At 37.0% G+C, this 24076-nt stretch overlaps 1 protein-coding gene across 5 annotated transcripts in view; it reads right to left on the bottom strand.

Annotated features, from left to right (window-relative positions):
- Window positions 1-24076, bottom strand: part of LOC128992722 (transcription elongation factor SPT6-like) — a 40923-nt gene that overhangs the window by 3033 nt on the left and 13814 nt on the right. For 4 of the 5 annotated variants that reach the window (XM_054416456.1, XM_054416464.1, XM_054416448.1 and 1 more), the window contains 23 exons: window positions 20428-20570; window positions 19863-20125; window positions 18968-19097; window positions 18346-18525; window positions 17464-17629; window positions 16262-16498; window positions 15099-15254; window positions 14179-14391; window positions 13096-13233; window positions 12490-12639; window positions 12029-12174; window positions 10938-11139; window positions 10439-10613; window positions 9956-10077; window positions 8328-8423; window positions 7715-7866; window positions 6860-7064; window positions 5722-6033; window positions 4830-4967; window positions 1827-1938; window positions 1493-1629; window positions 676-878; window positions 180-356 (listed from right to left, as the gene is read on the bottom strand). In XM_054416456.1, coding sequence (XP_054272431.1) covers window positions 180-356; window positions 676-878; window positions 1493-1629; window positions 1827-1938; window positions 4830-4967; window positions 5722-6033; window positions 6860-7064; window positions 7715-7866; window positions 8328-8423; window positions 9956-10077; window positions 10439-10613; window positions 10938-11139; window positions 12029-12174; window positions 12490-12639; window positions 13096-13233; window positions 14179-14391; window positions 15099-15254; window positions 16262-16498; window positions 17464-17629; window positions 18346-18525; window positions 18968-19097; window positions 19863-20125; window positions 20428-20570 — 3953 coding nt within the window. The remainder of the gene's footprint in view (window positions 1-179; window positions 357-675; window positions 879-1492; window positions 1630-1826; window positions 1939-4829; window positions 4968-5721; window positions 6034-6859; window positions 7065-7714; window positions 7867-8327; window positions 8424-9955; window positions 10078-10438; window positions 10614-10937; window positions 11140-12028; window positions 12175-12489; window positions 12640-13095; window positions 13234-14178; window positions 14392-15098; window positions 15255-16261; window positions 16499-17463; window positions 17630-18345; window positions 18526-18967; window positions 19098-19862; window positions 20126-20427; window positions 20571-24076) is intronic. The other variant, XM_054416479.1, reaches the window with a different exon arrangement.

Genomic DNA, 24076 nt, shown 5'->3' with positions numbered 1-24076 from the left:
TACTTCAAATTCCAAAAAACCTGCAATCCTACTCCTAAAAACAAACCCTTGCGCATTGTTAGATCCTTAACCTCGATTATACCAATTTAGTTTATTTTATAAACAATTACATTAATTGCAAATCTAGTTTATTTTTGTCCACGACCAGTGTGATTTATTTCACAAACCACGCCACTGACCCCAGTAATGACAGGAGTCTGGAAGTACGCAATGGTAGTTGGAAGGAAGCGGTGGAGTGTTGAGGGGAGGGTGCAAGAGAAGGGTGGAAAGAGGAGGGGGGAGAACAGCTGGTGAAGCTCTGGGTCGGGGAGTACGGAGAACTAGGAGAATAAGGACGCGCAAGAGGCGATAGTCTCCTGTAAAAGACATATTTGTGTGAAAAACATAACTACTGCATAACAGAATAACACGATGAAATAAAATTAGAAAGCGTTTTTTATACAAATTAAAATTAACTCTTATCTACAATAATTTGTTCAAATTGCAATTCTAGAACACAGTTAAACCAACCGTCTGATCAGATGGTACTAATTTCAACAGAATTATAGAAACAAAAAGGTTGGATAAAATAACAAAATAAATAAAATCTTGTCTTTTAAAAATAGATACATGCCGAATTAGGTTACACATTAGTTGTAAACATTTATAAATAACATAATTCCAAAGTAAACTCACCCAGACACTGATCTAGCAAACTGCTGTTGCGGAGGGGTGGGGGTAGGTGTATGTTGAGACGGCGTACGGCCCCCGCCAGGTGTGATGGTTCCAGGGTGTACAAATATTGGAGCCGCAGCAGACGGAGTCTGGCCCCCGTAGCGGGGTGTAGTTGTGGCGTGGTACGGCGTCATAAACGGTGTCTGCGCCGTAGGGGTATACGGCTACACAAAAAACGATCCAATTATATTTCTACATTCATACAGTATTTTGTTATTTTATTCTTCTCGAGATTTAGGATTGTTTGGTGTAAAAACTTCAGTACATCCTTTATAAATGAATTTCCAATCATTATATTCATGTTTCTCATATTGGTTCAATTGTCATGTTTTCAACTAAGAAAGAATGAAATTGCTTAGTTGAAAATAGTTGAAAATGCTGCCAATGACAGTGAAATATTTTAATGTTTTGTGTCTCATGTACCAGTTTGGACTTTCCCTATCAGGTAAGCCTGCTCCTCACTAAAAATTGATGGAAAGTTAGGTGGTTATAATATAAAGTGGTTGATAGATGGTATGTGGTATGACAATAGGATGGTAAGTAGTAGGTGGTAAAATGTAGATGGTAGCATGGTACTTTATAGGTAGTAGGGTGGTATACTGGTAACGTGGCAGATAGTAAGTTTTTCCCACACCTTCGCATCCTAGTCTCTAGACAGCTCGCTCCGAGCATGTAGAAGATTGTTAGGATGTAAATGGTAAGATGGTAATTAGTAGTCCGGTATGGTTGGATATGGTAGGTTGGTAGGATAGGATAGTAGACAGTATGTGGTACTCACCGTGTTGGGGTAGGTAGGCATGGTGTAGCCGCCAGGAGTGGTGGGATAGTGCGGAGTCTGACTGGCCACCTGAGCCAAGTTGTGCAGCATGTGTGGGTTCATGTTTTGAGCGACCCTGTGTAACGCTTCCGAGTTCACTGAAACATTACAAATCATCCTTCAAATAACCAACAATCACAATAGTTATTGTAAACATTCAAGTATGTGACAATCTCCATCAATATACGATTGAATCAATTCTATAGGTGTTAAAATATGTGGTCATGTCATGGTATACTCTGTTTTAGATTCATCATTTATGATTCATTGATTTATAGTCGATGTTAGTACTCACTGTTGATGTTGACGTTAGGTGTGTACGGGTTGTGAGGCGTGGTTGCCCGCCCTGTCATGATTCCGGACCTTGGAGTACTTGGAGTGCCTGGGATGGGATCCCGGAAATGTTCCTGGAAACAGGATCATAATAATTAACAACATTGATGCTGTTTTTGCAAAAATTGTTCATAATATAGTGTACCAAGGATTATATGAAGTTAAACAATTATTTATCCAAATAGGCTTAACTTGAGGCTATATTTTGAAATAAAACCAAAGTTAAAGTTGCTAATTAGAAACTAGGAATATAGTTCAGCTAGGCTTCCTTGAGAAAATTAGAGACCAGAGGGGGGGGGGTGAAAGACGAAGTCACAAAACATGACGCTGATATTTAACCCTATCTTCTATCAGAATGAAATAACACACACAATCTAGCTTTTTGATCTGTTATATTAATCTATTAGTCCCTAAACCTTTAAAGTAAGCTAGTTAACCCTTTTAAACCTGTTAAATACCTATTTAGACTGAAAGAGGTTGACAAATAGAGACATGAGCAGTCTTAGAAAACATTAAAGTATCATCTGCAAGGGCCCAGAAGATTGAAAGGGCAGATTAAACATACACCAATGACCATCAAGATTATAAAACGGTGGGAATGTTAGTTTTCTTTTCTACACGCACTTCAGATTTTACACAAGCAGGGTGTCTACTACATTCTGGATAAAAAATTCATGGACAATTCCCGTACATTTAAGGACACTTTGCCGTAACCTTTGTCGGTGTCATTAGGCCCAATTCACACCGAACGGACGTCGGGCGGAGACGTGGCACGGACGAGGCACAGACGTGGCAATGACGTGGCGTGTTCAATGCACACCGAAGGGACGGTGAAGGGACGGTACAGTGGCGAGACAACCTGTATGTAGACTAGAAGCTTTGGTTTTAGCTTATTACTATTAATGTCAATGGTGTTAGTTAATTTCTGTCAACTTAATTAGTATAAACAAGGGAATTGTTCTACTCTCCACAAAATTTTATACTAAATTCAATGTCATCTCGCATAGTGAAGAAATAACTCACAATCTACACACAAAAACAACTCTACACAACAAGGTTGGTAAGTACAAGCACACTATATACAAGACGGTTGGTAAGTACAGTCACAGAAAACGTACTATAGTAGTACGTTTTCTGTGGTACAGTACAATATTTGCAGTCCGAACAACGGGCGCCCTACGGACATGCCACTTCCGATACGCCACGAGGGACGCCGAAGCGACGTGGCGGTGGCGGGAGGGCGGCCGCCCGCGCCACGTCACTTGTGTGTGCATTGGCCAATTTGTTTACATGGGGAGGCGAGGAACGGACATATGTCCTCGCCACGTCCGTGCCACGTCTCCGCCCGACGTCCGTTCGGTGTGAATTGGGCCTTAGGCCTACCGAATAATTTTCCTGATTTGTCAAACTGTATTAATCTTGTTATTCACTGTAGTTGTACCAGAGAGAAAAGTAAATAATAATAGATCAGAGTTAAAAATTACAAAATAGAAATTTATTGAAAGTAAACAAACATAGGCCTACCTATACTTTAGGAAAGCTTTTATAGTGTAACAGAGAAACGCAATCATTGTCTCCTGCGATAGCGACAAATATCTCCATCTGTCACGTAAACTTCATAACATAGCTTATCCGATCCAGGCGGATTAATTTGGCATGATTCGCCCTGGCACAACGTTAGGTTCTCGACTACTTTTGAAAAAAAATCTTTAATGCATATTGTTACTCAATTCTTAGTACAAAATCAAGGTATGGTAAGCGCCTATTAATAAGCAATAAGCACAGAGTAAGATTATTGTATTTTCATTTGTAAAGTTAATATCGACACATAGCAATCATTAGTTGTTTATCTTATAGGCTCAATTACATTATCTTAATATATTTTACAGCTCTTTCAAGAATCAAAATACCCAGGCCTAAACCTAATTATTTAGGAGGGCCTATATAAACTGAGTAACAAACAATGAGGTTATAATAGCAGCAAAGTTACTATCATCATTCTAGTTCACATAAGATTTTGATTGCTTAAAGCATACAACTCAATAAATAAATATATGGAAAACAAAAAAACATTGAAACCTGAATAGCCAACAATATAAGACAAAGATACAGAAAATGCAATGACATAATTTGAAACCAAGCAGGCCTACATAGTGATAAAACATTAATGCAAACCACAATGCTTGTGGTTTTGTCAATTGAAAGATAAAATGTCCATAAAAAAGTGGTTAACTTACAAAATAAGACTGTAGATTATTTACCGGTACATGTTTAATATGAAACCATAAACAGTTTTATGGCACTAGGCAATGGCCGCGGCAAATTGAATCTTCAAGCCGAAAGTACAAGTAAGAAGTGAAATTTAACAGCCATTATAAAGCTATTATTTTCACAATAAAATAGGTTTGGGATCTAATAATAATTACCCTAGTAATAAAAAAAGAAGTTGTAAAGGAATAAAAGTGATACAACTTTTATGAGCTAGCTAGTTCTTGGAAGTACTTGACTTGACACTTGATTGTCGTGATAAAATATTAATGGGTTTGAGATTGTAATGGGATTTTTATTGCATAATTACTCTAGTAATAAATTATGAAAATGTAAACAAACATCTGATAAACCTTTTATGTGCTCCTAACCAACTAGCGATCAATGAAATTATGGCCCATTAAAAATTTAAGGACATTGTCTGGCATTTAAGGACAATTCCCGTACATTTCATGGCCACTAAAAATTTAAGTACAATTCCCGGTTTTCCCGGATTTCCCGGTTGGTAGACACCCTGACAAGGTAAACCATCAAAATTACCTATTCAAATCTAATGAATTTTTTTTTTGCAACCTTACAAGCCTTGTAAAATCTCTTTGTACTATGAAACACTTGACTTCCGCCAAGAACTTTCTCATGAGGTACTTAATGCACAATTCAAAATAACATAGAGTATGCCCTAGTGGGGCGTTCGTACCTTGAACCACTTGAAGCACATGCCGATGGTGTCAAAGGTTTGACCTCTGAACCGGAAGCCCTCTGGTGTTACGGTGATCAACTCGTGTTTGCATTTGTTCCTCGGCAGGTAGGACAGGAGGAACTTGCCTGGGTAGTTCTGTTAACACAGTGTAATTTCATGTCCTAGTGTACGGTACTTAGTTCTTTGAAAAGTGGAGTATCATAAAGTGATGGGTTCAAAAAGTGTAGGTAAATTCATGAGTAAAAAAATACCACTGACTGAAACATAAATGAATATAATTGTGCACATTGCAAAAAAGTCTTAAAAGTTAACTATATAAAGTTTTGCTGATTTCCTTATCTCCTCTGCAGAGTTATTAATTATTTAAGTATTACAAACAACACAACTTTACATAAATGCTTCACACATAAAATAATAATTGTTTTCTAGTGATTTCCAGTAAATCATGGACGCTAACTAATTCACTAAATGTTAAAAAACAATACGCTCTAGATTTTCATGTTTAGGGGTTTATGTGGTTAGAAACATTTTTTTTTAAACCTACGTTTATTAAAAGGTAATGTCAGTGGTAGTGAAATTACTGAACAACATGGGTAAATCTAACTATAAAGTTCTCATGCAAAGACCTGGAATAAAAGTGTTAAGTTACACACATACAAAAAGTGCATGCAAGTTCATTTCCCTTACACGCATAAATATTTATTAGCTGTGTAAATTCCTGTGGTAAATAAATATCTTGCCAGCTACAAATATTTTCATGCAAACAAAAATGTTCAATCAGCGATAATCACCCTTCTTGGGTCAAAATGAAGTGGAGTGCCCCATTATTCAGTTCTTAAGTTTCTTTAAAAATAATTGTAACTAAATTTTTAAGTTAAAATTTTTTTACCTTGGACACAGACACAATGTAGTGTATTTTCTGTGGGTTCTTCTTCTTCTCCTCCTTCAAGAACTCCTCGGCTTTATCCTTCAGCCCTCCTTCAGTGTCTTTATAATATCTGAAGGCAAACAAGTCTCTAGCGTGAGCCGCCATTGGGTTCACGTATCTCGCTATGATTTCATCCAAGTCTTCAAACTCTTCGTTGCCGATCCACAACGATGTGCCGAGTGAGAAGGCGTTTTCCTTTCCTTCTTCTCTCACGTCGATGTGCTGGTAAATTCCGTCCGCTACTTTCCATGTAACCGTTAGATGATCGGCACCCTGGAAAATACCAAAGAAACCATTGTTAAACAATTAACAGGATGCGTGGAAAGTAACCATTTTTGAACCTTGTATCCCCTACATTTAGGAAAATGCATAAAAAGCATGTCTAACATAGAAGAGACATTTTAAGAGTGAATTAAATATGTTATAGAATGTCAACAAATCTACTTCTATATATTACATAAATATTCCAAAATAACTAAAATAGTTACCGTAAGTGTTCTCATTCCTCAGGTAATGTTATGATCGAATGGCTACATTTAAACGTAATGATGAGAGTTAATAGAAATAGAAAGACCAAAACCACTAGCAAGTAACTGCAACTTCAAAATTTTGAATGAAGTACTAATTTATTTAATTTGAATTAACATGGCTTCTTGATCAACATTGTTTTGTATGTGTTAATCGTGTTATAAAATTTATAAAAAAGTAAATAAAAATATACCGTACGTCTAATAAAGGCTTCTGAAATATACCCATATTTACACTTACCTATAATGTTTACGGTAAGTGGTAACTGATTTGGATTGGACACTCAAATCATCATCAGACCTAAATAGGCGAATGACGCCAATATAAATCGATTACCTCTTCCTATTTTTATATTAATTTACCGTCTTGTGAGTTAACAGTACAAGTGTGAATATAAATTTTTAAAGAGTTAATAGACATATATTTCATTTTACTTCTGTGAGTTTAAATATTTAGGTTTACCATTATAGTCCACTCAATAAACACGACTGCGTCTTCAATCTTCAAATACTGCACAGATTACTTGTAGAAAGTTTTTTTTAAAGCGTAAGTTATCAAATGAACATTTTACCTTGCTAGATGGTCGGATGATGCACTCGCCCTGCTCCATATTAACCATGATCTTCTCAGCCTCAGCGTACGAAATGTTGTGGAACGCTGGATGCACAATCACTCTTTTGATGTACGTTTGACGTTGTTTCACCTTCTTCGCTTCTTCTTCAACTTTAATGTCTTTAGCTTCGGCTTCATGATCGTAGTACGGATCTTTGGTTGGTCTGAAAATATGATAAATCCAACTGAAGAATACAGTACTCTTATCTAAAAGAGTTCTTAGTGTGTAACCGGGTTAACACGTTTAAGTTACTGGCTATAAAAAGTAAAACGTGTTAAGTAGTTAATAAGGTTATTAAGAAGTATTCACGATTTCGAAGCTATGTAAAAGGTGATAGGGTTTATAAAGTAACAAGTTAGTTTACAAGATGTCTAAAACACAATTACAGTAGTTTAAGAAGTGATTAAGTACTTAATCTTTTTCCTACAATAGAAAGTGTTCTAAGCTGGAGAAAAGTGGGTTTACATAGTTTAAGTGGCGATGCTGTTGTTTAAAACTTATTTAGGTTGTTTAGGTTTTTAAAGTGTGTTTGGGTTGATAAAAATGTGTTTAGGTAGCTTAAAGTAAGTTGTAGTTGTTTTTAAAGGGTGATTAAGTAGTTTAAAGAGGTTTTTAATTAATTGTTAAAGATGTTCGTTTAAGTAATTAAGCTTATCGGTGTTACAAATTGGAAAAGTTTTTCAAGTGAGTTTAAGAACTTGAGGCGATTAGGTAGAAACGAACATAAAGTACAAAAACTTCAACTTGAATAGTTATGTCTGTATCCAAAACAGCATTTTAAACAACACCTTTACGTCAAACAAGTCAACTCACCTCCACTCATGTTTCTTGTCGAGCAGGTCGGAAGACTTGGAAGTGGCGTCTATGGCGAACCTATCAACGTCTATCTTGGTGATCCGACAGTGGATCATCTGTCCTCGACTGACTCTCTCCTCAGGGTCCGTCACATGTTTGTCTGACAGGTTCTACAACATAGCAGCAATAAAGGGGACTTAGTTGCACAACAGTTTTTTTTTGCCTCATATAAATAACTTATTTATCTTTTTCCTTAGTAGGCACTGAGCAGCCTACTATGACAAATCAAAGTTCAGTGTTTTTCTGTGATCCGTTTAAATGTTTTATTCAGTTTTGAATTATTTTGTTGGGGAACAATTTTTTAAACCACAATTTATATAAATATTGTATTATCTGGACTTTGTATACTCTACTGATTAGTTTAAAAAAGTTAAAACTGCCTCAGCAAAAACTAAATTGTTACAAGAAATTGAATTCTAGGTCTTCTAATGAGAGCCACGTCAAGTAGGTATTCACACTGTTTAAATACAGTAATTACCAACTTGACTCACACTGTACAAAACAATCAATACATTATACTTGGGATTAAGAAATGACGAACATTAATAGAACTGTAGACAAATATACATACCTTAATATGTATATACCCTGTGATACCATTGTCCAACCGGATTCGAACACCCGTCGCTTGTCCGGGACATCCACCAGCATCAAAGTGGTTCCACACCTGCAAACATTGCGTTTGGTTACTGCACACAAATAGGACCAAGTCCGGAGTCTTAACAGATAGCCAACATTTTCATTGGTAGAAGTAAAAGTTCTTTTAACAGTAACTTTTGAAGCCACAAAACAGATGCAGGATATGATTTTTTCTGTAGTTTAAAATATATTCAATAGGGATGGTCAAGTCTCGAAATTTCGGGAAATTTTCGGGAAATTTTAATTCTCGTTACACGAGACGAGATTTCTTTTTGGCCGAGATTTTTATCGAGACGAGAATTAAAAAAAAAAAAAAATTTAAAACGCCTGCAGAAAGTTAATGCAATACCCGCAATACAGGAGCGTGTTGTAGTTGCGTTTCCTTTGCGAAGGCGTTGTTATTTAATAAATTCTTTTGATGTAAATATTACTTTAATTATTTTAATAATATTACTTTAATAACATTTGAGAAGTTTTGTTAAGTGTAGGCAGTGTGAGGAATGTTTTATTACTATAAAAAGTCAAAACAACTAACTATTTTATAAAAATTAATATTGCTTTTATTTTATGATTTATTTTATTTTAGGATAAAATGAACTCTATCCTAACTGATATCACTATGTTTCCTAATCGTAGGCATTTTTAATAAGTTAGGCGTGATTAATAAAAAAATGTTATGCTGATGTTTTTTAAATAAAATATTGTAAATATTCTTGCCTATTATCATTATTTTTGTATTTAAACAGTCATCTAACAATGTTACAAAATCAGGTAAAAATTTTGAATGTGCATTTCCCGTTGTGTATGAGAAGGGAAATCCCGTCTCGATCTCGTCTCGAAATTTTATGAGAAATAAAAAATCTCGTCTCGTCTCGTCTCGGAACTAAAAATCCAATCTCGTCCATCCCTAATATTCAAGCTAAATATCATCCATTCAAAACATTGTCACTAGATCATAAACGTTCTACAATATTTACATGTAACTTGGCCTACTACTTACATAAGCAAGAAGAATTGCAAAATGTGGTGTATCAACAGGTTATAGTAGTTTACGCAACGATTGCGTAAAGATAGTGTTAACGACACGATAGAAAATTTTAGAAAACCTTCTACGAGTGTCGTTAACACTATTTACGCGAGTTGCGTACACTACTTTACCTACGACGGTGTTTTAAGTACTAAAAATCACTACTCATAACTTCTAAGAGAGGTTATGTTTTTGTTTATAGCCTCTAATTGCCACTGACAGTGATGCAACGAAACATTGTATCTAATACTAATTGCACCAATCATAAATTAAATTGGCCTGAACAGCTGATTAGTTGAATTTCGAATAATTACAATTTTGCTTCTCCTCTCTAAATCCTTGAACTTCATTGGTCCGTTACCCGTGTTTTTATGAGTAAAACTATGCTATTATGAATGTAAACAATGCGGTTATGAGACACTTTTCAATTCTAAGAACTGTACTGAAACGGCTACTTTAAAAAACGGTCGTAGGTAAAAAAAGTATCAAAGAGAAAAATAATTACTAAATAGCTAACAAAACAAAAAACTAACCTCAGAGAGTTCCGGAAAGTCATTCTTGAGACAGAACGGGCATTGCCACAAACCAGTGTCCTCCTTCCTTACAGGGTTGGCTTGATCTAACTGTTCTCCATCAGGCTTCTTGTGGGAGATTCCTGTGTTCAACATAATATATGTTTTTCAGTATTCATTAAAAGTAGGCCAGCTGGTGTGACAAAAAGAGAGTAAATTACACAAACCCCATATGACGAACAAGAGGTAAAAATACAAGTAAAAATATTAACATTGCTAATCACCACGCGCATTGCTTGCTCACACTTATTTCTTTTTTGTTTTCAAACCACTCTAATCTTATTTCCTCCAATAACTCCATTTTGGTAAAAGCTAATTAATTAACAAAATTAACAAATTCCCTAAAAGAAACCCTCAAGCCTAGCCTGAAGTATATAGTGAACAACGATTCCGCGCTAGAGCCTATTATGTGGAGGATATTAAAAAAAGTTAACACTAGCCTACCTGTAACAGTGGCTTGAACCATCTTGCCGATGTAAAACGTCTCCGGACACTCATGAGTGAGCATGTTGAACAGCTCCATGGCGTTGGGGCTCTGGTACGGCTGACGTAAGTCTTTGTACCTGTGATTCAGCTCGGCTCGGATGTCGTACAGAGTGATGCTCTTGTTGCCGAAACCCTACGGAAGACAATGCAACGGACTTTATAAATGGAACTTTACGTCATATTGGCCTACTAAGATTACAATACGTATTGCTAAGAGAACTATATAAAGATTCAGTAATTATTCGCGAAGTATGTAGTAGATGGATATCTTTTGTGGCTACATTGTGGTACTCTCTTCAGGCAAAAAAATATGTTTTACTATACAGGTTCAATGTACGTTATACAGCAACAACCAAGATGTTTAAGTGTGAAAGGACCCATACTCTTGCGGAAAGACTATAGAGTTGCCGTTGTTTACCACACAGTTAACAGTTAAATCACACCATTATTTCCTAACCTGTCTTTCCAACTCCTCAGCGAAGGCGTCCAAGTCGAGATCCTTGAGTCGTTCTGGAGCCTCCAGAATCTCCTCCAGTGCTCCAGCAGGGTTAGCGTCCTCATCATCATACTCCAGAGCGTCCACGGCCATCTTGCGCGCCCACTCGTACGTCTCTGGGTGTACACGCGAGCCGTCCAACACCTCTACGTATGACTCAGTACTGTGAACACACGTAGTTTGCTGATCAGATTAGTCATGACTTTATTAATCAAAATCACTGCCCTCGCAATGGAAAAAACTTTTTTTGTATTTTTGCTGAAACTGAAAACCAACTTTAAACACCTACCAACTCCTAAAGTGTGTTGAGCGGCAAAATATCAAAAGTTATGATGTTTTTTGGTAAAGATGGCTATAGGCGAGGGATTTCAAGGAATTTGTGGTGAATAGGTTTAACAGCACCTTACTGATAAAAATAGATGAAAATGCAGAAATAAACGCATAGAATTTTTGCAGCTACTAGCTCCTTCTTCGGCAGAGTCTTCTGTTTGTTCCTGTCAAAATACGCTATGTGTTTATTTGTGCAGTTTCATTAGTGCAAGTTCAGTAAAACCTCGGACAAGCTCAATACATATATAGGCCTCACAACTCAATCCCTCGGAAAAATGATCAATGGACACAGGCAAGATGTCAGACCTACCATGGACTCAATTTTCTCAGGTAATCTAGTTGGACAGATCCTTATTAAAAAACTCCTAACTAGCCATTTGGTCTTCCTTAAACATACAGATTGTTTAACTACTAGCACATATAAGTAAGTTGAAGAGGAGACATTCAATAGTGCACCTAAGTGGTATCTAGCACTAGTCACTGGTGTCTAGGGAAAGGTCCAGCATTGCCCTCCTAAACCCTCATGTACTACAACAGTGGAGGAAGACCTTGTAGGATAGGAATTTCCGCACAGAGCTTGCTGCCTAGGCTCTTCCTCGCTCATCACAAGTATACATCCGGAACAACATACAAGAGCTAAAAGTACATGGTCGTACCATAAGCATGTTTCCTCTGCACCTTGCTTCTCTGTGCTACTAGTAACTTATAGGCCTAGGGTTTACCTATCTCCGAGAGAGTTGGTGTCTATCTTGATGAACCCAGCACAATTGATAAACACTTTAGGTCCCATGTGACACGTGGTCACCAGCTGTGTTCTGTTCTCTAGCCTCTGATTGGTCTGCTTCATCAGCTTGATCAGTGCTGCACCCTGGAAAAAGGAGGAAAACACTCTGTAATATTGTAACTTCCAAGGGTTGAAGATGGTTTACCACTTAGTTGTTGATATGTATCTCCTGCTTGGTGAACACAATAAACAAAAACTGAGACAAACTGAGATAAAACCTAACCTAACTGCTGTCGCCATTCCTTTCAACACTGTGTGAAGACTTGAAAAAACATACAATCTATATTTATAGGCCTACCGTGAGAAAACTATATCCGATATGATACTACGAACTATATCCGACAGGACACCCTGCAACAGATTGATTAGTTTATTGAACGATCTACTAGAGGTACGTACCTTCCTGGGCCCCAGTCCACACACAAACTGCACCAAGTTGCCGCTGTACACGTTGGCCACCACTTGGTTGATGTCCACGCCCACCTCGTTTGTGCGGTTTACAAACTCCAGGTTCAAGGCCTCCAGTAACTCCTCCCTGACAAGATGGTCCTGCAAATAAACTCCATATTTAGGACATTTTGGATTATAGGTATTCATTATACATTTTGGGTAAATCGTTTAATCCAATACTTATAGTAACTGAGTAATACAAAGTGAGCCTATCATTTTTCTGCCCTATTCCGACACAAACACATTATGCTAAGAAGCAGTTAGTCATATTGTGAGTAAAGATTTCCTATGAGTATGTGGTAAATGGTCATGGTAAGGCCCTTCATTATTTGACGCGGTTATCATAAAAAATTACAAATGTGCATTAGTTAGATAGTTTCAACTGACGACTTTTATTGTACCAATGTCCAATGTTCTTAATCACTTAAGGAAATTAATCAGTATAAACTGAATGTAACAGTATCCTCAATTTCTAGACCAACCTTTAGCTTGCAAGGTTTTACAGAATATCAAACATGAAAATTACCAAACCTAAAAGTCAATCACATGCTTTACCTGTAAAGGATGGTATCTCAGACAAAGAATTTCTTCATCAGATGTGCAGAGCTGAGAAAACTCCACCAACGGGTCTTGTATCCTGCGAGCGAGGGAGATTGCTTGACGCAGCAACATTGGGTAGTCTCGGAAATCATTCTGTCAACAAATCAAACGTGTTTCACTAGAAAATGTTATGTAGGGAGGCAAAAAAGTTTTTCTTAACATGTTTCTCATATGTTTCACAGGACACTGTTTCTCAATAAGTATTTAGGATTATTCTACGGGATAGTAGTATTTATCGTCACCAAAACACTGCTACGAGTCTGAAATATACTTTTATTCTTAGATCTGAGATAAAACAACAATTATTTAAGTTTAATAACTGTAAATCTATTTAATGTTAAGTTTAAGGTTTTACATTATTTCTATTGACAAATTTGTGAAAGAATTTCTGGGTTATTCCGAAAATATAAGTGAACAGAAACAAGGCAGTTTATATAAGCAAAACAATGTTTGATGAGGTTTCATGTAACGTCTTACTTCAGAGGATAAATAGGAAGAAGAGGAATATCATGACATTGAAAATTCATTATTTAAAAATAATAATAGGCTATAAAGCGATGGGTTTAAAACAGGTGAACCCAATAAAGTATAAGAATTAAGGAAAACACAAAAAAGATATTCCTTCCAAATTCTACCAAAATTTGGGCAAAACTTAAAATATCCGTGATTTGTTTTTGCCTGCTAACTTCTGTGACGTTGACAATCTAGATTTTAATTGTTAGTTGTGCATAATTTCCTTCTTCAATTGATAAGGATGGAGGAACAAGATTAAGAAAATAGTGAATTTATGATTCTCTGTGGTTCTTATTTAATTGTTATTTTTTTACAAACTGTTAAAAATGGTATCTTACAAATAATTAATTAGGTCCTTAATCACCATGCTATATCCACACAGCAGTTGTAGCCCACCCATTTGACTTGTAAACTATTGCAAAGCTTCCTTTGAAACAAGCAAAATACAAAGGCTCCTATCAGCAAATGGAACTGGAAAATCAAAGGGGCTCCAAAACAGAGCCCTGTGGAACACCATTTCCTCACCTCTCCCTTGATAGAGTTGGCGTACACCTTGGCAAACTCATTGTCCATGATCTCCACGGGCAACTGAGGAAACTGCTCGTCCTCCACAAGAGTTCCGATGATCTCCTTCACATCAGCTGACACCATCATGGCGTCCCGGGACTCTCCTCCGATCACCACCGCGTGTGGCCGCTTGGTGGAGATGAAGTTGCGTAAAGCTAGCAAATCTGCCTCCTGCAACAACGATTGTTTGCTGTATTCCTTCCAAAATCCATGTAAAAAATTGGCAAATTAATTGTGAAATGGGTTTTTCCATCCTAGTAGCATATTTTTAATGAAAGTATAACAAGCACTTTTATGGCAACATGGTACAAACTCTCTTTGTTATACCAGGGGTTAAGCCAGTCTCTCTCGCAGTAAAATCTAAGAAGCTAACCACTAGGCTAGTGGCTAGTAACACAACAACACACCCAATTGAAAACTTAGTTTGAAATAAATTTAGTGGTGCCTTAACTTATGAATGGTCTTACAATAAATATTTACGGTATAGAGTTCGTAGCTAGCGAGACCAAGAAGTTAAGTAGGCCTACATTGGCGTAAGTTAAGTAATTACGCAAGTGTACCCTTCGTCTTGCAAGTGAAAATTTTTTGTCTTGTACAGACATCTACAATTTAAAATAAAGACAACTATCTTTATTTTATTAATAATGTTTATATACTACTGACAAAGGTGAGCCTAAAAAGTCCTAGACCTAAGGGTTGCGGCATTATCACTTAGAATCCATTGGTGATATGCAAGATTTGTACCAAGGACCTCAGGGACCAGAGTTCCGCTCCAGAGAACTCTAGACTAGCTTGCACTCCGAGTGACAGGAGCATCATAAAAGTGTCAAGCACATCGATTTAAAGTCTATCAGAGAAAATCCTGACTTCTAACGTACCTTGAGTAACTTCTCGTCTTCCCTGAAGGAGTTTTTCCGTTTCAGCAAGTTGGGCAGTCGCAGATGGTCGGTGCACTCTCCGTCTGGAGCTATCAGACAGGCGAAAGCTGCCTGGGAGTAGTCTGGCACATAGGCGATCGCCATCACTCGCAGACCCTGAAATCACCACAGTAAAGGTAGAGATGATTAGAAAGGATATTTGTTGTTACAAAAATGAATATGAATTGGTAGGTCTGCAGACTAGCCAAGGACCAATGAAGAAACATGACAAAACCAAGTAAGTAAAAAAAAACCAATGAAGATTTTGTGCAAACTGGTGGAATTCTCTGAACACTTGCAGCTCTGGACTGTTCAGTTCTAGTCCAGAGAAGATGAAATTTCAAAGGTGACTGAGGGCAAATGCAGTAATAGCTCCGGGTGTTCTAAAGCTGTTAGGATTCACAACAGAGCCTAAGGCTTGTGGAATAAATTATAAGGGGTGCTTCAGAAGGCTAAAAAAACATTAGGAGTAGCTGAAGGCCCTGAATTCCCCCGTCCAAAAAAAGAAAATCAAGACACTATTTGAAGATTGTTAGGTAACCTGGTCCACTACAGAACTTTTTACAAAAAAAATTTACCTTAATACTCTTGTCTTCCCGGATCAAACCACCCTTGGTTAGTTTTTCAAAGAAAGGCTCTAGGCCAGGATTTTGATTTGTATAATAAAGGGATAACTTACCTTAGAGGAAGTACAGATAGACCATAGCACACAAAAAAACCTAAAAACAAACAATATTTTTTTCCTAAGGGGACTTTTCAAGTGTAGAAGAAGAAAGTTGAAATATGGTTAACCCAATGCCATATATTTAGTGAACCCTCTTTGTCTACACTTGAACAAGTCCCCCAGGGAACGAAATATCGTCCGTTTTACGTGTCTTCTTTGTGTCCTATGCTATCCCTAAGCTATCCCTTCATTCTACAAATCAAACCTTCATTAGTTTGGAAATGCTGTGAAAAAGTGTTTTGTAGTGTAGTGATGTAGTGCAAATATTTTGTCGTCCCATAAGCAAGTTTCCTCTGTACCTTATTTAACTGTGCGAACACCTATTCACTGGTCACTCCTAAGTTAGGTCAGAGGAGAGTTAGACAATTGATAACATAGTCATAACACACGATCCCCTCACCTTGCTGGCGTCCCAGTCGTCGTCGTCCTCATCCCCAAAGTCCACACTGAGAGGTGCTACCTTGATCCAGTTGTACAGTTTCCGACAGCAAGCCTTCATCACCGCCTCCTTGGCTTCCTCCAGCAAGTGAGCTCGCAGTTCCTTCTTCAGATCAGGCAGAACCATCTTCTTCAATGCCATCTCCACACTCTCCATCCGCAGAAGGTTCCACTCCTGCACGTTCTTGCTGAACTCATCCTGGAGAAGAATGTTTTGTTAGATTTCACTCTTAATATTACACAAAAGTATTTTAAGCCCAAGGTTAAAATGGAGTGGTCATGTCAAAAGAATCACCTTACTTACAGGAGTAATCTAATAGGAAAGCGCAGGTTGGAAATGGATCAAATTTAGCTAGGTTACCTAAGAAGAATAGATTGTGTTCATTAACTGTGTATCTATTAACCCATTAAAGGCTCAGAATTTTCTCAGGTAAGCTAGCTGAAATCTATTCCTTTTCAAAAAGTCCCTAGGATGTGAGGTTATGGTTACAAAAAAGTTTTATTTTCTGGAAGTCAAGCTGAACAAAATACACACAAGTCTGTGAACTCTAATCATTTTAGGGATTTTTGGAAAGGAATTGAGTTCAGCTTGCTTCTGAGAAAATTAGAGTCTACAGGCAATAGATACACAATAAAAGACCACAATATAATATTCTTAGGTAACCTAGCTGAATTTCATCCCTTTCCAAAACAACTACTAGTGAAATTCAAGTATTTTGACAATAATGCAAGGTATTTGCTATGACTGGGCCAGTTTTAAAAGTTAGTTAAGTTGTCCGGTTTACCAGTTTTTATTAATAAAAAAACCGTGAAGCAACGGAAAATCTCAGGCTCAGGTTTTGTTCATCGGTTGCTAACCAATAATTTTGCTGCAATTGAGGGAGACAATGATGACTTCACAATTGTAAAAGATTTCCAATGATACATTTTTATGATTTTCATTGTTACAAAAGTAAATTTAAATTTATAAACAGTTAACTGTGGAAACACTTGTCTTGTTTATTGTTATAGCGTGCACAACACACACAGTCAACTTCCCATACCTGCACATCTCTTGCTACCTTACATCTTAATTTGTTACAGACTGAAACTTGTGGCTAAGTTAACGAGAATTACTTTATCCTCTATAGTTAGATTTGGAATGGATTAACCCCTTCGATTTACCCTGTAGTAAAGTTGTTTAGCCTCCTCCAAGTAAGATGAGCTGGTGATTCCCTCGATTTGGTCGTTAATGCTCATCGTGATAAGCCGATCACTCTGTGCGATAGACAACTTGAGGAACATGTCTGCGGTCAGATCTCTCACTGGCTTGCCCTTCACATACTTCATGCTGCAACAAACACACGTTTTTTACAGACACTCACATTTAGAAACCGATAACTTGTTAAAATGTCATTCTGGGACCTAGTATTTTTTATTCTTTGTTAAAGAAATGAAAACAATTATAACACAATTTAAGTTGGCTATAAATTAGAGATTGTTAATTATTTTATTGACGTACTTGTTTTTTTTTCTGCTTTAGCTAGTTTACCTGGAAGTTCTAGACAAACGTTTGCAAGAATCGTACTATTGGCCCTAATTAATTATTATTAATGATATTATTATTCAGGAGTGTTACCGCTGCAATTTATTGCACTTTTCAGAAACTTGAAACTCTATAACCGCAGTATAGATAGTGGTCAAATCTCTAGCGAAACTATAGTTTTTTACAAAACAGTTTATGATTGTTTTGGCGGAAATATTTCATCGGTGTTTCAGTGGAATAAAGACAAAATAATCAACATTTTCAAATATTCATCCAACTAATGCAAATTCAGTTACAAAAAAAAAATATTGTTGGCTCTCCACAACATTGATATTTGTCTAAAACATTCATGTAACATAAGAGGCACATAACATCGATAAAAAACATTGAACATCGATAGAAAAACACAGATGATTAAAAAACATTGGATGCTCATCCCCAAAGACTTTACCAGATATGCAGATAACCATACTGTAGTCAGAACTTCTTCTCTCTACTCTGACCCTATTCCCATCACTAACCTATAACAGGGATGGTTCTCGTCTATCTCCTTGAGTCCCTTCTTGGTCGGAGCAATGTCCAGCTTCGCTCGCTCAAAGAACGTCTCCCTCACGCAGTTCCTCACCAAGGGGTCGCGAGCTATCTGCATCGCAACCATGTACTTTGCGGCCCGCAGCGCGTCTTCTGGTGTGGTGAATTTGCTGCAAATAAGTATAGTTGTAAAACTGATTCTTCTATTTAATCTATTTTATTTTGTGCTAGGTAGAAACAGTCTTTAAAGTGTCTGATAATTTTCAAAATGAATCAATCAAATTAAATCTGTAGCTATTGTTAATATTTATGCTATTATAAAAAATAACATGAAATTCAATTAAAACTTGGAAAGAATAAGTATAGTCAAATTTATTCCCAAGATTTTTTTTTTTTATTTGAGCTTGAGTTTTTTAAATTACTTTAAGATTATGAGACAATATTACAAGTTGATGCTTCAAGAGGAATAGCCTTTTATCTCTGAAGAGGTTTTCATGAAGACAAAACAACAGTAGTGTGTCATTTTATTGATCTATAAACCCTGGAGTCTAATTTTCTTAAGTAAACAAGCAAAACCACATCCCTAAGAATGTTTGTGTTACATATACATACCCAGAGACATATTCCTGAGCCAGCTCCAAGGGTGAGACAGCCTCTTGCTCCACCTCGTGTCTCTGATAGTTGTCTCTCAGGTTCTCGCCAAACTGTTCCGGAGTCAAACCAAACCTCTTGGCAAACCCGTCTGAAACAAATATCACATCATCAATAGGCCCTGAGTCCTATGATTAAATATACACATTCCTCTTAAATATAACCAACTTTTAGGGATGTATTTATAATAGGATACTGATCCAAGTTGGTGGCAGTTTTAACGGCTAGGGAATCTTTTTTTAAGACACCATTCTAAGTTGCTTGAAGAACAATATTCACGCTATTTTGAGATTGCTAAGAAGGCCGACTAGATCAGTTGTTAGAGGTCTGCTGGTCCCCGATTTTCAGGTCGGGTCGGACAAGAATTGGTCCGAGAGGTCGGGTGTAGGTCAGATATAATTCAAAAGCCATGCTTGGGTCGAGTTAAACTGAGCTCTTATTTTTGCGATTGCAAGAAGCGTCTGTGAAGAAGCTTGATTGAAGATGTACGATTTCCTCGTTATCATGGAAGATGCACACAGTTTGGCCACGATTGTAGGAGACGATAATATCAACGTGACCGCGAAAGATGTTTAGAATTTAGCCGTGCCCAAGGAATATGTTTAAAATTTTTCCTGATTGTGGAAGATGTTCGCCAATTCACTGCGATATGGGAGAGATAATGGACAATATTGTATAAACTAATTGTAGTGTTAGAATTTATTTAATTATTTAATAAAAAATCAATATTCTTTAAAGCAACCCAATTCTGTCCGAGGTCTCAAGGATAGAATAACCCGAACCAACCTGAAATAAAATCTCTGACCCATCCCTACTGAGTTAGTCTTGTCAAATATGTTATGACACCATGACCTACCTATCTTTGCTTTCCTACACATGGCGTAAGGTCCGCTGCGCACAGCTTGTTTGATGGTGTCCGAGGGTGGTGGGGGCGGTGGCTCCACCACCTCTACCTCGTCTCCCTCCTCTCCCCCCGCCTCCCTCCGTCGTGCCTCCGCCTCAGCCGCACGCTCCTTGGCTCGCACTGCCTCCTGCATGGCCGGCACCTCGTGTCCATAGTGTAGCAGGAAGTGAGAGTGGACGTCCTTTAACTCTTCAGTGGTCTGGACGGCTCGCAACCTACAAATAGAATAGTCAATGTAGTCACAAATTTGAAAAGTGTAACTCTAGACACAAATTTTCAAATAATTTTACAATACAGAGTCCAAACTTAAACTTGTCCCAACGTAAAAATTTAATTCACGGTTTATTTGCAGTTTCTTACTGTAATTTTTGTACATTTTTTGTACCACTGATAAGGGACCATTGTTTAAACTAAGCACAAGGCAAAATAACAATATTGCAGCGTGTCAGAGCTAACCTCAAAGAAAAATTCAGTATGGAGACCCACAGTAAAAAACTCGACACATTTCTCAACGAACCTGTCAATATCCTCATCACGGATGAGTCTGATGCCCTCTGGTAGATCTGCGTTGATATCTTTAGTCAACTGTTCTGCTTGATAGTCCCTCATCTTCTCAAACAGGCTGATCAGTGTCATCTTGCGACTTCTCAGTAAGCACCACTGTTAGAAAAGTAAAAAATTATTAAAACAGCTACAAATCTTTGGTTTTCCAACATTTATGATTTAAGGTATTTTTAGAATATTAAACAGAACTTACTGTTAAATATAGTCATTAGTTTGTGTGGAATAAAACTGAAAAATTTTAAATAGCAGCCATTTTGAAATATTTATTGTGAAAAATTGCCAAAACTTGTTTATTAACAGAAGGCCATTAACCTGTAGGCTAATATTGACTGAGTGGATTCTTTTTAACTTGACTCTAGGCCTACTATCTCTAAAGTTCAAGAAGAACAGTTTAAGTTTCTTTACAGTAAATCAGGGCTGTGCGAATCCAGAAATTTTGGTTTGAATCCGAATCCGAATCATAGCTGTACAGATTTTATCGAATCCGGATCGAATCCGAATATTTTAATTAATCCCGAGTCGAATCTGGGTCGAATCCGAATCTCAAATTTACAGCCATTATCGAACCTGGATCGAATTCGAATCTGAAATTTAAAGCTGTTATCGAATCCGAATATTTAAACCTGTTCAGAGTCGAATCCAAATCCGAGGAAAGTCAGCAGTACCAATTTTCACATTTTTAGACCACATTTTCTGGGGCTGAAATAACTTAGGGAATTGCTTAAAAAAATTCTTGAAATGGGCCAAATAAAAAAGTTATAAAATTTAGGCCTACCTATTTGAAGTTTTGAAACTAAAAAATTGGGCATAAGTTAGGCATACCACCTAGGCCTAAGTTACTCGCTAAAAGTGGTGGACTACCAATTTGTGTAGTCTAAAACATAGGCCCAGCCTATTATACACCTCGGTGTTAATCCTCCACACAAGCCTATGTCTGCATTACTATTACAAGTAACAACTAACACTGTGAGGTTAAGTTTACTGATAGCCAAGATAGGGTTCAAATGCGACCTACACTAATGTGCCTAAAGCCTAACCAGGGTGGCTACTGCATCAGTAATTTTAAATTCCCTGACTTTTCCCTGACTTTTCCCTGACCAATATATAATTTTCCCTGACCAAAAATACAGGTGATTTGCGTTAAATTAATGTTCTTACTTAGATATAATCACTAAATAAAACATAAAAATTACTGACTTCAAGCTATAGAAGCGTTTTTCAGGTTTTTCATTAATAGATTGCTGAACGTAAAAAGTCGAATAAATAGGCTAGGCCTACTAAAATATAAATATTTTATGGTTAATAACTGATGGAGTAGGCTTACCCAAATATATACTAAGATCAAGATGATAAGAAGAAAAAAGAAAGTGAAAAAATATAGGCTAGCCTATCACTGCTAGTTTTGGGCTATTCAGATAATCAGATATAGGCCTACTCTATAACATAAATAAACTTGCTGCTGGTATTTTAAGTAGAATTTTATTAGTATACTTACAGCTGTAGTAGTGCTGCTAAGTTTTCAACCACTCCTATTAAATCAAAGTTTATGTACAATCTATTTACACTGCACTCCACGAACATTTGTACAACTTATTTACATTTTTTCACATCCACATCATTAGTTTTTCTTTACAATACTTTTGATCTGCTCATTCAGCAGATCAGTTTGTTTTTGAGCTTCTTCCAGAATTTTTATTTTCTTAGTTTCTAATTCCTTTAAAAGTAGCTGCGCTTTCCTCTTATTCTCATTCTTCTCTGCTTCTTCTGTCATAACTCTCTTCTTTTCTTTTGAAGCTTCGACAAACCTGGAATGGGCATTTCTGGCAGAATGTATGAGGAGCTTATCAACATCCAAGTTTTGTATGCCACCCTTGGTTGAAATTGTGTCATAAACGACCCTCCTTGCTACGAGAAGTTCACATTTCATGTTTTCCATTACACATTCTGAATTAACTGAAAACCCTCTTTCAACATTTGCGTTTCCATGAGAAAGGGTTGAGACCAACTTTAAAACTTTAAGTAAATGTGGACTTGAGCCAACGGTTACAAGATTTTTCCAAAACTTGTCAAGACGAACATTTCGATTGTAGGCTTTTAACTGGATCATGGACTCAGGCTGCTGACAAATAGTTTCATACTCCCTCATGACTTTGTCCACAACTGTGCTAGTGATCCAATTATTCTCCAACAAAATTGTCAATAGTAGCTCCATCCTCTTCTTTGCGAGACCAAAATTCACTGTGACTACTTGTGGATCGAAACATGATACTGCTCTAGTCAATTTAAAAAACAAAGGTGACTTTATTAACATCTTGTTGATAAATTTTAACAAAGCATTTTTACAACTTTCTCTAAATTTCAAAATTTGTTGGTCAGAGATATTTTTTTTGTTGACTTTTGAAATAGCATTTTTTGTGGCGATACCAATAGCTACATCTTTACAGGGCAATAGGTTACTTTTCTCCAATTTTACCTCTTTCACAGATTTTGCTCTCTTTAATTCTTCTGGATTTACAATTCTATCCATCTGTATTTTTACCAGTGTAGTCAGATCGTTAAAAAGGAAAGGCGCCATCGGGACATCACTTTGGAATTGTGTCAAAAAAGGCTCCACATCAGAAGCAAGACCTTTGAAAAATTCCAATTTAGCATGAAGCAACGGATCTGATATAGCCTTTGAAATTACATCAAAACTGTAGGTGTTGATGGCTTTGGATTTGTTTACTTCTTCAACAAAAAGTTTCAGGCTTGGAAGAATGTCTATTGCTCGCTGAGCCACATCAGCATTGTGAAGCCACCGAACTGAACAAAACTTCTTGGGAAACAATTCAGACTTTGTAACAAAAATGAAGTGAGCCCTCCTAGCCGGACTGTCCTTAAAGAGGTTATACAGGGCTCTAAGGAATGGCACGATACCCCAACCTGTTTCTATCATTGCTGACTTAAAAGCATTGTGTAAAGTATGAAGTCCACAGCTGCCCAAATCTAAGATTTGTTTGTCATCTGGCTCACTGTTCATGTCATCTTTAAAGTCTTTCAAAAATGTAAAGTTAACATTAGGTCCGTCCATAGAAATCTGAAGAATTTTCTTTACGTCTACAGATTTAAGACCATCTTTAAAGGCATTGACTAGATCAGCAGCTGTTGCACGGCCTAAGAACTCAGAAGTTAAATAACGGGTTACTACTTCATCAGAGGTATCATCCCAAAAGCGGATATTAAAATCCATCTGTTGCTTTTGGGCAACTTTGTTCAATGATTCATCGAATCCAACAACTAAAAATTCGCATGTGTTTACTTTCTGTATCAGTTCTTTTTGGAAATGTGGGGCAATGCCATAAGCAAGAAGGTAGCCTACTTTGTCACGCTGCATTTGCATCTTTTGTGCTATTTCACTGTCAGGGAACATATGCTTAAAAATACTTACATCACTGCCTGCAGTTCGCAGAGACTTATGCGTCATAACACTTTGTATAGCCCATATAATTTCAGATTTTGTAACACTGTCATTAAACAAAAACCTTTTTAGCCCACGAAATGTGTTGGCATCTTCTTGAGTAGGCCTAACCATAATAGCCGTATCCGTAGAGCTTGAAGCACTT

The sequence above is a fragment of the Macrosteles quadrilineatus genome, unplaced genomic scaffold (genome assembly GCF_028750875.1).
Source record: "Macrosteles quadrilineatus isolate MER2022 unplaced genomic scaffold, UCM_ALF_1.0 Scaffold_1__1_contigs__length_201487025, whole genome shotgun sequence".
NCBI lineage: Eukaryota > Metazoa > Arthropoda > Insecta > Hemiptera > Cicadellidae > Macrosteles > Macrosteles quadrilineatus.
The sequence above is the reverse complement of the archived record's forward strand: the minus strand, read 5'-3'. Positions and strand labels throughout refer to the sequence as shown.